At 42.8% G+C, this 14,047-nt stretch overlaps 1 protein-coding gene across 1 annotated transcript in view; it reads right to left on the reverse strand.

The window, feature by feature from the left end:
• The window catches only part of LOC120034138 (thyroid hormone receptor alpha), a 111,690-nt gene that overhangs the window by 22,250 nt on the left and 75,393 nt on the right, over window positions 1-14,047 (reverse strand). The window contains exon 3 of the mRNA XM_038980585.1: window positions 3,878-4,162. Within this exon, the coding sequence (XP_038836513.1) occupies window positions 3,878-3,933 (56 nt within the window). The 5' untranslated portion in view covers window positions 3,934-4,162. The remainder of the gene's footprint in view (window positions 1-3,877; window positions 4,163-14,047) is intronic.

Consider the following 14,047-nt stretch of genomic DNA (forward strand, 5'->3'; position numbering starts at 1 on the left):
AGTCTCATAGCAAGGGGTCTGAATACTTATGTAAATAAGGCATCTTTTTTTATTTTTAAAACATTTGCAAAAATGTCTAAAAACCTGTTTCCACGTTGTCATTTTGGGGAATTGTGTGTAGATTGATGAGCAAAATGTTTTATTAAATACATTTTAGAATAAGGCTGTAATGTAACAAAATGTGGAAAAAGTCAAGGGGTCTGAATAATTTCCGAATGGACAGTATATACAAAAGTATGTGGACAGCCCTTCAAATTAGTGGATTTGTCTATGACAGCCACACCCATTGCTGACAGGTGTATAAAATCGAGCACACAGCCATGCAATCTCCATAGACAAATATTGGTAGGAGAATGGCCTTAGTGAAGAGCTCAGTGACTGTCAACGTGGCACCGTCATTGGATGCCACCTTTCAAACAAGTCAGTTCATCAAATTTCTGCACTGCTAGTACTGTTATTGTGAAGTGGAAACGTCTAGGAGCAACAACAGCTCAGAAGCGAAGTGGTAGGCCACACAAGCTCACACAAGGGGACCGCCGAGTGTTGAAGCGCATAAAGAAAATCATCTGTCCTCGGTTGCAACAATCACTACCGGGTTCCAAACTGCCTCTGGAAGCAACGTCAGCAAAATATCTGTTTGTCAGGAGCTTCATGAAATGGGTTTCCATGGCCAAGCCGGCGCCCACAAGCCTAAGATCGCCATGCGCAATGACAAGCGTCGCTGGAGTGGTGTAAAGCTCGCCGCCATTGGACTCTGGAGCAGCATAAATGCGTTCTCTGAAGTGATGAATCACGCTTCACCATCTGGACGAATCTAGGTTTGACAGATGCCAGGAGAACACTACCTGCCTGAATGCACAGTGCTGGCTGTAAAGTTTGGTGGAGGAGGAATAATGATCTGGGGCTATTTTTCATGGTTTGAGCTAGGTCCCTTAGTTCCAGTGAAGGGCAATCTTACCGCTACAGCATACAATGACATTCTAGATGATTCTGTACTTCCAATTTTGTGCCAACAGTTTGTGGAAGGCCCTTTCTTCTTTCAGCATGACAATGCCCCCGTGCACAAAGCGAGTTCCATACAGAAATGGGTTGTCGAGATCAGTGTGGAAGAACTTGACTGGCCTGAAATCAACACCATCGAATATCTTTGGGATGAATTGTAACGGCGAATGCGAGCCAGGCATCAGTGCCCGACCTCACTAATGCTCTTGTTGCTTAATGGAAGCAACTCCCTGCAGCAATGTTCCAACATCTAGTGGAAAGCCTCCCAGAAGAGTGGGGGCTTTTATAACAGCAAAGGGGGGGACCAAATCCATATTAACGCCCATGATTTTGGATTGAGATGTTTGACGAGCAGGTGTCCACATACTTTTGGTCATGTAGTGTAGATATAAACCACATCAGGGAACAGGACATCATTTTTAAGGCCTTACGGTTGCTTAGATACCTTTGTATGTAGTGGGTCTCGTCAAGGCTTAAGATGTTTGATACGTCTTGACAACTGACTGACTGGCCAAACATCATTTGTTTCTTTACTGTACCTTTCATTACATTGAGATCAGGTTAATGGTCAGCTGGCTGGTTCCTTTTCACAGATCCTCTTTACCTTATGTATCTGGTCCTGTCCCTGAGCTACCTATTCACTCATACGTCCGGTGTGTGTGTCTGCCTATTAACTCGGCTGGGTTCTTGGACTGCATAGCTTTCAGTAATCAAGGCTGTGATGTCACACACTGGCATCACTGATATGACTAGTAGCTGATGTCACTATCTGAATGACTTACTACTTTTTTAGCAACTTTGAAACTAATTAGCAGGTTAGCTAACCCTTCCCCTAACCTTAATTATTTAACCTAACTCCTAAACACAACCCTAACCCCTAGCCTAGCTAATGTTAGCCACCTAGCTAGAATCCGTAACATATCATACGTTTTTCAAATTCGCAACTTATTCTGCATTTTGCACATTCGTAACATAATGTACAGTCTAATAACGAATTGTAATTTGTAACATCCACAAATTAATACATACCATACGAAACGTAACATATGATACTAAATGGAGTGTGTTGGATTTAAGTACAGAATAATCCCGAAATGCTGTGAGATCAGGTTGGGGAACAGCATACATATAGAGAAATGTTAAATCTTATCTACAGTTATCTCTGGGGACATGCTCTATGTCTACACACGTTGTGTGCATCAAGTTAAACACTGACCCCATTTTACAGGACACGTAAGGTCACAGTCTAGGAAGGCAACTAGAGTATTGACAAATTTAATTATTTTACTTTTATTTTACTTTACTTATCTAGATAATGCATTATCGAATATTCATATCTATTATCTAAAGTAGGGCTCTCCAACCCTGCTCCTGGAGAGCTACCGTCTTGCAGGTATTTGCTCCAAACCTAATCTAGCGCACATGACTCTAATAATTAGCTGGTTGATAAACTGAAAATCAGGTTAGTTACAACTGGGGTTGGAGCGAAAACATACAGGAGTGTAGCTCTCCACGAACATGGTTGGAGAGCCCTGATCTAAAGTGATACTGTAACAGTATATTGATCAATGCATGAAGTTACTGTAGATACCGACCCTAAAATCAATGTCCACTTGTACCTGAAGTTAATGAATAATAAAGGTTTGAATTTGAAACAGCTTGAGGACTCTTTGGTTCTTCTGTTGATCTTCAGAGTGGATAAGCAAGGCCCCTGAATGGATTTGAATTCATAACTGCTTCATTCTTTTTCACACTCCTTATTAAATTAAAGGTGGTAAGTGAATTGATGTGGTGGGCGCCAAACCTCCCTGAGAAGAGAACTCTAGACTGCTGCTCTCTAGAGTTAATCCTAATGTGCACACACGCATGGGCACACACAGTAGCCGCGTCGCTGTGATTGCCCCAGGGCTCGTGTGTGTGTGTGTGTGTGTGTGTGTGAGAGACCAAAGAGCTGAGTGACTCAGAGATCACGGGGGGAGGGGGGGGGGGGGGGGGTGCATGAGGCAGCTCACACAAGGACACGTGCACAGACATCCTCCACACACACAAATGCACATACATGCACACAAACAAACAGCAACTCTCTCACATACACACAAACAAACACAGAGACATAAATAGCGACATACCAGAGACAATCCCTTGCTGGCGTCACATATTGATGTGTCCTGAGTTGTCCTGAGTTTGCTTTCCTGCCATTCCATCTGCCCCCCACTCCTAATCCTACACTGTTCTGTTAATCCCTGCACAGTGGACACACACATGCACACATAAACACCATACACCTTCACCACATCCTCTGTAGTATAGGCCTATAACCAATACATCCCTTCACTAACATATAAAATACAGTACATTCGACACACACAGATTTCAAATCTAACGTGTGTATTTCTCTACCGCTGTCTGTGCTCATTTAAAAATGTGACTCCAATTCGCTGGATAAATTCAGCATCTTCACATTTAATGAGAAGGAAGGCGCCGCGCATGTGAGCGCACGTGTTGGGCAAGAGGCAGTGCTTTCCTAGAACTCCCTCTACATTCCTCCCCTCATTTTTACATTGTGTTTGCGATAGATCTATGGTGTGGGTGCGTCCACGCCAGTGTTTGTGTGTAGAACATCTCTTTACAACGACAACGGTGAGACATTTGCTTTGTCTCTAGATTTATACATGAAATTGCATTATATAACGTCTAACTCGTCCTCTGTACATATGACACTGTTATGCAATCCCCCAGAGGCAGTGTTAAAAAAATAATTTGGGATGAACTAAGCGCTGTATTGTGTATCTGAAATGTTACGGACGTTGTTACAAACCCACACACAGAAATCCCCCTCGTACACACCAGGGAACAGGGAGGAACATGGACTGACCGTTTCTCATCTCCCTCTGATGAGTTGGGGTCCTCGACGTTGGAAATGGGCTCCATTCACCTTAATTCCATCCAGCGGCCAATGAGCGGAGACTGAGGGCGGGCCCCAACCTCACTAGCCTGCTCAGCATTCGCAGTTGGCCCCGTCAAACGACGGCCATCAATGGACGGCAGCGGTGAAGCGTTCCCCGGAGATGGTTGTGTGGAACATCGGTGGGGCAGGCCCACCCCTGGCTCTAGAGGCTAGCACGTGATGTGCTGAGAAGAGAGGAGACCCAGCTGAAACCTGTGAGGGGACAGAGAAATTAGAGACATCAAACATACAACATATAGTAGGGAACAAATGCATTATGAGACCACTGGTAACCTTTATGAATTTATAAAAGCTGTTATATCTAAAAGGTTTATTAATAGCTGTTGATCAATTCTACTGAAATCATTCAACTGAAAGTATGGCTTTTAAATGTTTTGGAGAGCAATAAATAATTCATGACAGTTGTTGTTGTAGTCGTCCCCTCTTGTTAAATATACTGAACAAAAATATAAACGCAACATGTAAAGTGTTGTTCCCATGTTCCAGGAGCTGAAATAAAAGATCAGAATGTTTCCATACTCACAAAAAGCTTTTCTCACATTTTGTGCACACATTTTTTACATCCCTGTTAGTGAACATTTCTCATTTGCCAAGATAATCCATCCACCTGACAGGTGTGGCACATCAAGAAGCTGATTAAACAGCATGATCATTATTACACAGGTGCACCTTCTGCTGGGGACAAAAAAAGGCCACTAAAATGTGCAGTTTTGTCAGACAACAATGCCACAGATGTCTCACGTTGAGGGAACGTGTAATTGGAATGCTGACTGTAGGACTGTTCCCCAGATAATTTAATGTAGTTTTTCTACCATAAGCCGCCTCCATCGTATTAGAGAATTTGGCAGTGCGTCCAACCGGCCTCGCAACCACATACCACGTGTAACCACGCCAGCCCAGGACCTCCACATCCGGCTTCTTCACCGGAGTGATCATCTGAGAACAGCCACCCGGACAGCTGATGAAACCGGGGAGCATTTCTGTCTCTAATAAAGCCCTTTTGTGTGGAAAAACTCATTCTGACTGGCTGGGCCTGGCTCCCCAGCAGGTGGGCCTATGCCCTCTCAGGTCCACCCATGGCTGTGCCCCTTCCCAGTCTTGTGACATGCATAGATTAGGGCTTTTTGTGAATTTATTTCAATTGACTGATTTCCTTATATGAACTGTAACTCAGTAAAATCTTTGAAATTGTTGCGTTTCTATTTCTGTTCAGTATAGCTACAACTCAGTTACAGGAGGTGTGACTAAAAGCTGGTGACAGTGCAGGTCATGTGTGTATGAGAATGTTCTAGAAACCATTTGTCTAGGAATGTTTTCCTTTGAGCTTTTCTAGGAACAGCGTCCTGAGTGAGCGGCTAGCCCATGGCTAATTGATTTATAAATGCTTATCCTCAAAAAGCCACAATACTGAGTTTGTGTAGCAGCCCAACTGCAGTCCCTCAACCTGGTTAACATTCATAGATGGAGCTATGGATCCAAGGACTGATAGCTCATGAAATCAATATGATAATACAAATATTTTAAAAGCTATACATAGTTTCTACACAAATTCAAATGACAAAAAAACCCCGGAGTAAAACAAGACAGTTGAACTAAGCTCATGTGACTTTAATAAGTTATATTCTTCAAGAATCAATGGGTTTGTATCTTCAACTGAAATGACCAGTGAGCAGCAGTAAATATCCCAGATTGCCCCTTTAACCTATGTTAAGTGCGTGTCCTGCCTGTGTTGTGTGTGTAAACTGGTTAGCCTGCATACAGAGCCACGGTCAGACTTGTGTCATCTAGGATCAAGGTATTGTGCAACATCACACGTCGACTCAATATCCAATGGCTCCATTGCTGATCAATGCATTAGTCAAACACTGAACAGAGTCTCTGAACAAACTAATGTTTAGTGACCTATACCTAATTTAATCAATGCTTTGAAATAGATTAAACATCTGGAATGGAAAAAGGGGGATGTGGCAAGACAGGTTCATTGAGTACACTGGACCAAACGTATGTATGTATGTATGTATGTATGTATGTATGTATGTATGTATGTAGAGTAGATCTCTACTGTATCAATGTTGCAATGAGAGTACTGGTCAGGACAGCCTGTACAGCTCTACTAAACAGAGCGACAGAAAACAGACCTTTTCCCCAGTAATCACTTCACTTCTGTTGCTTTGACAGTAGATGGCGCGTGTGTGATTTCAGGTCAGACCTTGCTCACGCTCTATAGCACATGATGTCTCTCTCCCGGCAGTTCTTTACAAGGAACATTTGAATTGACTGTTAATTTGAGAAATTTGCCGGACCCATATTCGTTGGGTGCGTAACCCATTAGGGGGCGTCTACTCACGGTGCTCGGAATGTCATCAATCACATTTAGATTATGGTAATTACTTTTAACAGAAGTCAGGCTATCAGCTCGTCTCCCACCACATTAATGTGGGCTGGAGGCAGAAGGCTATGCATTTTGAAAACAAAGACGTAATTGTTTGAAACCTGAATGTTTTACTACATGAAGACTAATGAAAATACACAAGTGCCAATTTAATTCCACTAAATTATGCAAATAAACCTATAGACCGATAAGTATGACCATCAAATGTATTTCCATCAGCGAATGAAAAGTATTATTTTGCAATGGGACTCTTTTTTTCTCCCATTTAATGTGGCAACAATTTTATTTACTGGCTTTTCATATTTTTTTTCTGACCAAAAGCTGCCATTTACCAACTAAAGGAAACACTGACACACACACACAAGCGATGCGCGGGTTTGACTCATAATGTCCGCGGGGCCGGCGGGTTTAAGTCATGAAATATTGTGGATGAAGGACGGGTGGTTGGCGGGCGGGTTGAATAAAATTGAAATGCATTAAAAATCGATAAATGTATAAGTCTTGTGCAATTCATATCTGTAGGCTACATTGGAGGTTTTTCTTTCATTCTTTTTTATCTTAGCGCGTAGCCTAAGCCTAAGCTTTAGGGCCTAACTGTAGCAGTGTCATTGCCAGATGCATTTGGGAACTTGGACAGTTCAAAAATAAGTAAACACAATACAAGTAAGCTGTGTCTAGTAAAATGTTAATGCCGAGTGCAGGACTCTCTCTATTTACAGACATCAGTATCAAGACCATCTGTCAGTCTGGACTTCATCACATCATCTTGCAAGTCTCCATGTGCTGCATCCATAGATGCATCTGTGAACACATACACTGTCGCTGTTCTATTACCAATGGCAGTTAGGATAGGTGATATCTGACAAACAAACAGTTTGAACAGTTCAGACTAAACCTACCTAATTCTGGTCTTCCCATCGACGACCGTTGATGATACTGGTTGGTCCCACACAAACACAGAGCACTGATTGCATTATAAATGTTGGTTATGATTACGATTTGGAGGCACAGTTGAAAAGGTAACACACTGGATTAATTCGAAAATGATAGCAGTACTTTTTTCAATGCGTGATAAATAAGAGGTGTGGCTTATGAGTGTGAGAAGAGGGTCAAATTGCATTTTAAACTTTAACCCTAACCTTAACCACACTACTAACCTTTAACCTGATGCCTAACCTTAAATTAAGACCAAAAAGCTCCTTTTTGTTTTCATGAATGTTTACGATATAGCCACTATGCAGGTGTGGCAACTAGTGGAAACCATAATTCTATGCGTTACAGATGTAGACTGACTGTAGCTCCAGATTGTTACAGTTTGTTGCTCCTAGTTCACTGTATTAGTCAGACTCAACCATTAGTTAACTGCCACCATTATTTTGTTTTGCCCTAGGCAATACAGATTACACTTGTATAAACTACAAATTAACTTGCAAATCCAACTTGTAGGCTAATGTTAGCTATCTAGCCAACATGACCTAGCCTGTAAGCTAGCTAGCAGTATCTAGACAATACAAACTTGTATGCGCTACGACCTAAATTGTAATGAGGTAGCTAGCGCTAGCTATGCTAACGTTAGCTAGCCTGCCTCGCTAGCTAGCTTGTAAATGGGACAATATTTATGTTCACATCTTTTAGTTGCCTCATTAAATTATTTCTATACGTTTTATATGTATTCATACACTTTATAGTTGGTTTGAGTTTTTAAGTCATAGAAATTGCGATATTGACCTTGTCCCATGTACGTTGGGTAATACTGATGGTCCTAAATAGCCCCATAGGGATATCGAATATCTAACCAAATTGACCATGGGTATTAAGATCTGATTGCATGCAGCTGCGCTCCAAATTGATGATTACTTGGGTGCTGCCAGCTGTGGGCATGATTAAAATAATAAACTCAATTTATTTTCCTACACTAGCCTTTCTGGCTATTGTTTCTCAATTATTTTATTTTCTTTTCATTAATCCCTAGCCTTTACATGTCTCTCTTCTGTTCACATTTCTTGCTCCTCTCAATTACTATGCTGTGATTTATTGCGGAGACAATTACTAATCTTTCGGTGTACATGCCTCGGGGCAGGGAATTTAGCCTACTAAGTATTACTGAGGCAGAAATTTCATACATTTTCTGGCTGCTGATCTTTCTGACTTGATTAATAACTCTTTTTTTCTATTTTCTCTCCTGCTTAATTGCATTCTCTCTGTGCGTCTTACTCTACTGCTCTCTCCCATATATATATATATATATAGCATTGGTCTGTCTCTTGATTGTGTAGCTCTATATTTCTCTCGCTCTAATATTGTACTCTGTATTCTGTCTTACCGTGTAGCGCTCTCTCTCTTTGGTTATTGCTTAATGGAATGGTCTTTGAACAGGGCACCTAGGCCTCCCTCTAATGCACGTGGGTCATTCTCACAAAACTGACATTTGACCTAAACATTCTCAAGTGTCATTTTTCAAGACATTTCCTCTTGGTTCGCTGAGATTAGGATCTGTACTTATCTATTTCAGAATTATTATTATTTGATTAGATATTATACATTGTAACACAAACACCAACGCAAAAAAGGTCACAACAGTTTTCCAAGTCCAAAAAAGTAATAAACAAATTCAATTCTAACAATTTTTTAACATTGCATTCAGGCCAAAGAGTTCAATCTTGGTTTCATCAGACCAGATAATCTTGTTTCTCATGACCTGAGAGTCCTTTAGGTGCCTTTTGGCAAACTCTAAGCAGGCTGTCATGTGCCTTTTTCTGAAAAGTGGATTCCATCTGGCCACTTTACCATAAGGGTCTGATTGGTGGAATGCTGCAGAGATGGTTGTCCTTCTGGAAGGTGCCCCCATCTCCACAGAGGAACTCTGGAGCTCTGTCAGAGTGACAATTGGGTTCTTGGTCACTTCCCTGACCAAGGCCCTTCTCTTCCGATTGCTCAGTTTGGCCGGACGACCAGCTCTTGGTGGTTCCAAACTTCTTCCATTTAAGAATGATGGAGGCCATTGTGTTCTTAGGGACCTTCAATGCTGCAGGCATTTTTTTGGTACCCTTCCCCAGATCTGTGCCTCACCACAATCCTGTCTCGAAGCTCTGCGGACAATTCCTTCAACCTCATGGCTTGGTTTTTGCTCTGACATGCACTGTCAACTGTGGGACCTTATATAGACAGGTGTGTGCCTTTCCTAATCAATTGAATTTACCACAGGTGGACTCCAATCAAGTGGTAGATCCATCTCAAGGATGATCAATGGAAACCAGATGCATCTGAACTCAATTTCAAGTCTCATAGGAAAGGGTCTAAATTCTTCTAAATCATTATTTATAAATTTGCAAACATTTTGAAGTCTGTCTATTTTCCGAATGTACTGTATACCCTCTAATATATCAATGGAAAGCTTACATTCACAGCTAGCCATGAGACATTCTTGGAATGTTCAAGTCAACAGAACCTTGACCTTTGACCTCTAGGGTATAAATCACTTAAAAAAGGAAACCCTGATACATTAATCTTTGTTTGACAAGTGGTTCTGAAAGGTCATGAATTTACCTTTGAAATTATATACGTATAATATAACCAACTTTGAAAGCACCAGCTACAACTAGTGTTTAAAAATAGACCATATTGTACTATTTACGTTAGAATGCTTGAAGCTTAGCCACAGAATTCTATGTAGTGGGGCAGATATGTTTTTGGATTGTAACTTTGATTGTAACATTTTACACACACTGCTAGAACGGGGTTTTAAAATGATGGAAGAAGATATAGGGCCATCACAGGATTCACATACAGTGGGGCAAAAAAGTATTTAGTCAGCCACCAATTGTGCAAGTTCTCCCACTTAAAAAATGAGAGAGGCCTGTAATCATAGGTACACTTCAACCATGACAGACAAAATGAGAAAAAAAATCCAGAAAATCACATTGTAGGATTATTAATGAATTTATTTGCAAATGATGGTGGATAATAAGTATTTGGTCACCTACAAACAAGCAAGATTTCTGGCTCTCACAGACCTGTAACTTCTTCTTTAAGAGGCTCCTCTGTCCTCCACTCGTTACCTGTATTAATGGCATCTGTTTGAACTTGTTATCAGTATAAAATATACCTATCCACAACCTCAAACAGTCACACTCCACTATGGCCAAGACCAAAGAGCTGTCAAAGGACACCAGAAACAAAATTGTAGACCTGCACCAGGCTGGGAAGACTGAATCTGCAATAGGTAAGCAGCTTGGTTTGAAGAAATCAACTGTGGGAGCAATTATTAGGAAATGGAAGACATACAAGACCACTGATAATCTCCCTCGATCTGGGGCTCCACGCAAGATCTCACCCCGTGGGGTCAAAATGATCACAAGAACGGTGAGCAAAAATCCCAGAACCACACGGGGGGGACCTAGTGAATGACCTGCAAGGGGCTGGGACCAAAGTAACAAAGCCTACCATCAGTAACACACTACGCCGCCAGGGACTCAAATCCTGCAGTGCCAGACGTGTCCCCCTGCTTAAGCCAGTACATGTCCAGGCCCGTCTGAAGTTTGCTAGAGAGCATTTGGATGATCCAGAAGAAGATTGGGAGAGTGTCATATGGTCAGATGAAACAAAAATAGAACTTTTTGGTAAAAACTCAACTCGTCGTGTTTGGAGGACAAAGAATGCTGAGTTGCATCCAAAGAACACCATACCTACTGTGAAGCATGGGGGTGGAAACATCATGCTTTGGGGCTGTTTTTCTGCAAAGGGACCAGGACGACTGATCCGTGTAAAGGAAAGAATGAATGGGGCCATGTATCGTGAGATTTTGAGTGAAAACCTCCTTCCATCAGCAAGGGCATTGAAGATGAAACGTGGCTGGGTCTTTCAGCATGACAATGATCCCAAACACACCGCCCGGGCAACGAAGGAGTGGCTTCGTAAAAAGCATTTCAAGGTCCTGGAGTGGCCTAGTCAGTCTCCAGATCTCAACCCTACCTATGATGAAAATTACAGGCCTCTCTCATATTTTTAAGTGGGAGAACTTGCACAATTGGTGGCTGACTAAATACTTTTTTTGCCCCACTATTAACCCCACAGAAGCCTTTTTCCAATATGGCCACCAAACAATTTTTGGGCTCCCGAGTGGCGCAGAGGTCTAAGGTACTTCACCTCAGTACTAGAGGCGTCACTACAGACCCTGAATAGATCCCGGGCTGTATCACAACCGTCCGTGATCGGGAGTCCCATAGGGCAGCACACACTTGGCAAAGCGTCGTCCTGGTTAGGGTTTGGCCGGTGTAGGCCGTCATTGTAAATAACAATTTGTTCTTAACTGACTTGCCTAGTTAAATAACAAAAACAACTCAATAGGGTCTTATTAGATCAATTTTTCATTACCATCATACCTGTATGAAATATAATTGTAGCATGCCCAATATCACAACATCTTCATAGTGATGTAGAGCACACAACCAAATGAGCCAGCTGTGCAGATAAAGATTATTCACAGAACTGTAAGAATGTGCCTACAAAGCTGTCTGAATCACTGATTTCTAAAGATGTCACGATCAATAACTGCAATGTTTTCGCGTCAAACGTGTCAAATGGATATGTACAAGTGAAGAGTCATGGATGTGAGCTGACTCAAATGATATACGTTATATTATTAACTGTCGCTGGTTGCTCAGTTCCGAGAAGAACTCTTTGTCCAAAACCATCTAATAGAAACACGGAGGCTTTATTCCCCGGTGGGGAAAGGAAAAGAAAAGGCGATAAGTCGCCCTGGATAAGAGCGTCTGTCAAATGACTAAAATGTAAATGTTTAATGCGATAAGGAGGAGGAGGCGGCGGCAGGGTGGACGAGAAGCAGAAGGAGAGGAAGGGGTCTTGATTGTAAAAGCGGCAGATGCATGTCCTCCTAAGCGAGGATCGAGGGGGGGTTAGAGTGGAACCACTCACATCAACACTCTATAAAAGATGGAAGTTCTACTTTCATCGTATTTCCCCCTCCCCCTTCTCTTTCTTCTCTATAACCAGAAGGCAGTCATGTTCTATATGTTGAGCTATATTAGAGTGTGGGTGTGTGTGTGGGGGGGGGGGGTGTAGAATGGTAATGTAAAGCTTTATGTGGTGCAGCCATCTGCTCGTGGTGGGAAGTCTGTGGCTTAAGCACCAGCTATCTTCATACTAACGGTCTCACGTTACATCTACTGTACATCGCGTGTAGGTGGTGCCTAAAAACAGGGGCTCGATTCAATCAAAATCATAGGACATAAAGACCTAGCTACTTCTACCAGGTGCTTCCTCACAGGTACACGCGTGTGTGTGTGTGTGTGTGTGTGTGTGTGTGTGTGTGTGTGTGTGTGTGTGTGTTGTGTGTGCATTCTTGCATGCACTTGCATGCGTGCGTTAAGCCACAAGTGGGAAGTCGTGTTAATTCTGATGGAGCATACTCGTCACAGAACTCCTAATACCTCCGGAACAGGAGCAATGACTCCCAGGCAGCTGCCCTGGCCAAGGGGTTGGTTTGGCGGCTAGTCAGTCCACTCAGCCTGCATGCCTGGCAGCTTTCATGAACGGGCATGCCCAAAACCCCTGCCTGGCTGCGTCACCACCCAAAACACACAGCACAGGGAATCCTCTTCCCCTAGCTGCAACCAGAGTGTCTGTGTGTACTGTGTTTGTGTGCGTGTGTTGGAGAGTGTGTGACAAAAGCGGGCCCTGAGCCACAAGCACTCAGGTAAGAGTAGGTGCCCAAGGTGAGAGTGCTATACAGATACGCACACACACTTCCCTTTGCAGTGAGGCTGACTGAATTTGCATTCCAGTGTTCACAGTACACCATCAAAAATTAGAACATTTCATATACACCAACCAGAGATGGAGATCAATGGTGCTGCTGAGAAGGGAAATGAAAAGCTCTCCCTCCCCCTCTCGTGAAAAAGGAAGCTGGACTGTTGAACGTGCAGTGAAATCGCATAAGATACGGTTGTTACTGTAATGAATGCTTCAGAAAGGCCGCAGTGTTAAAACAGCAACACAGAGCATACCTATGGGGAGTGACAGACGGGCCTGCGTCCGAAAAGGCACCCTATTCCCTTTATAGTGCACTTCTTTTGATCAGGGCACATAGAGCTTTAGTCAAAGGTAGTGCACTATATAGGAACTCGGGTGCCATTTGGGATGCAGAGACAGGGTCTACGGTAGATACCTGTATTGTTCTCCAGGGAGAGGTGACTGGTAGAGGAGGGGCAGAGGTGGGGTGGTGGAGGGTCTCTGGTTTCCTTTTAGCCATAATCTTGCGTGACTGCGAACAATGTACTTCAAAAGGCGAGGCCGCACTGGCCTTCTTTAGGGCCCCTGTAAAACCGAGCCCCCCCTACAATATCAATGAACATGAAAGACCCTAAGGGTACAAAGTGATTGCAAAAGCAATAACGGCAGGAATATGGTGATAGGTGTGTGAGGAGACACCCAAGTTCCAGTATGGGAAGCAGAAAGCACACCAGACCTCGGAGGTAACCGTGCATGTGAAAGAAACCCTTTAACGGTGAATAGATTTTTTAAAATCATGGTCTCTCTCTCTCTCTCAGGTCTCGGGGAAAAAAACAGAACCACAAGGCTCAAACTTGACCCATACACACCTCTAACACCCAATCCCCCCAGGTCCAGTCATAAAGTGTTGACGTGAGCCTAACCATGTCTCAGAT

This window comes from Salvelinus namaycush, chromosome 3, assembly GCF_016432855.1.
Source record: "Salvelinus namaycush isolate Seneca chromosome 3, SaNama_1.0, whole genome shotgun sequence".
Classification (NCBI taxonomy): Eukaryota; Metazoa; Chordata; class Actinopteri; order Salmoniformes; family Salmonidae; genus Salvelinus; species Salvelinus namaycush.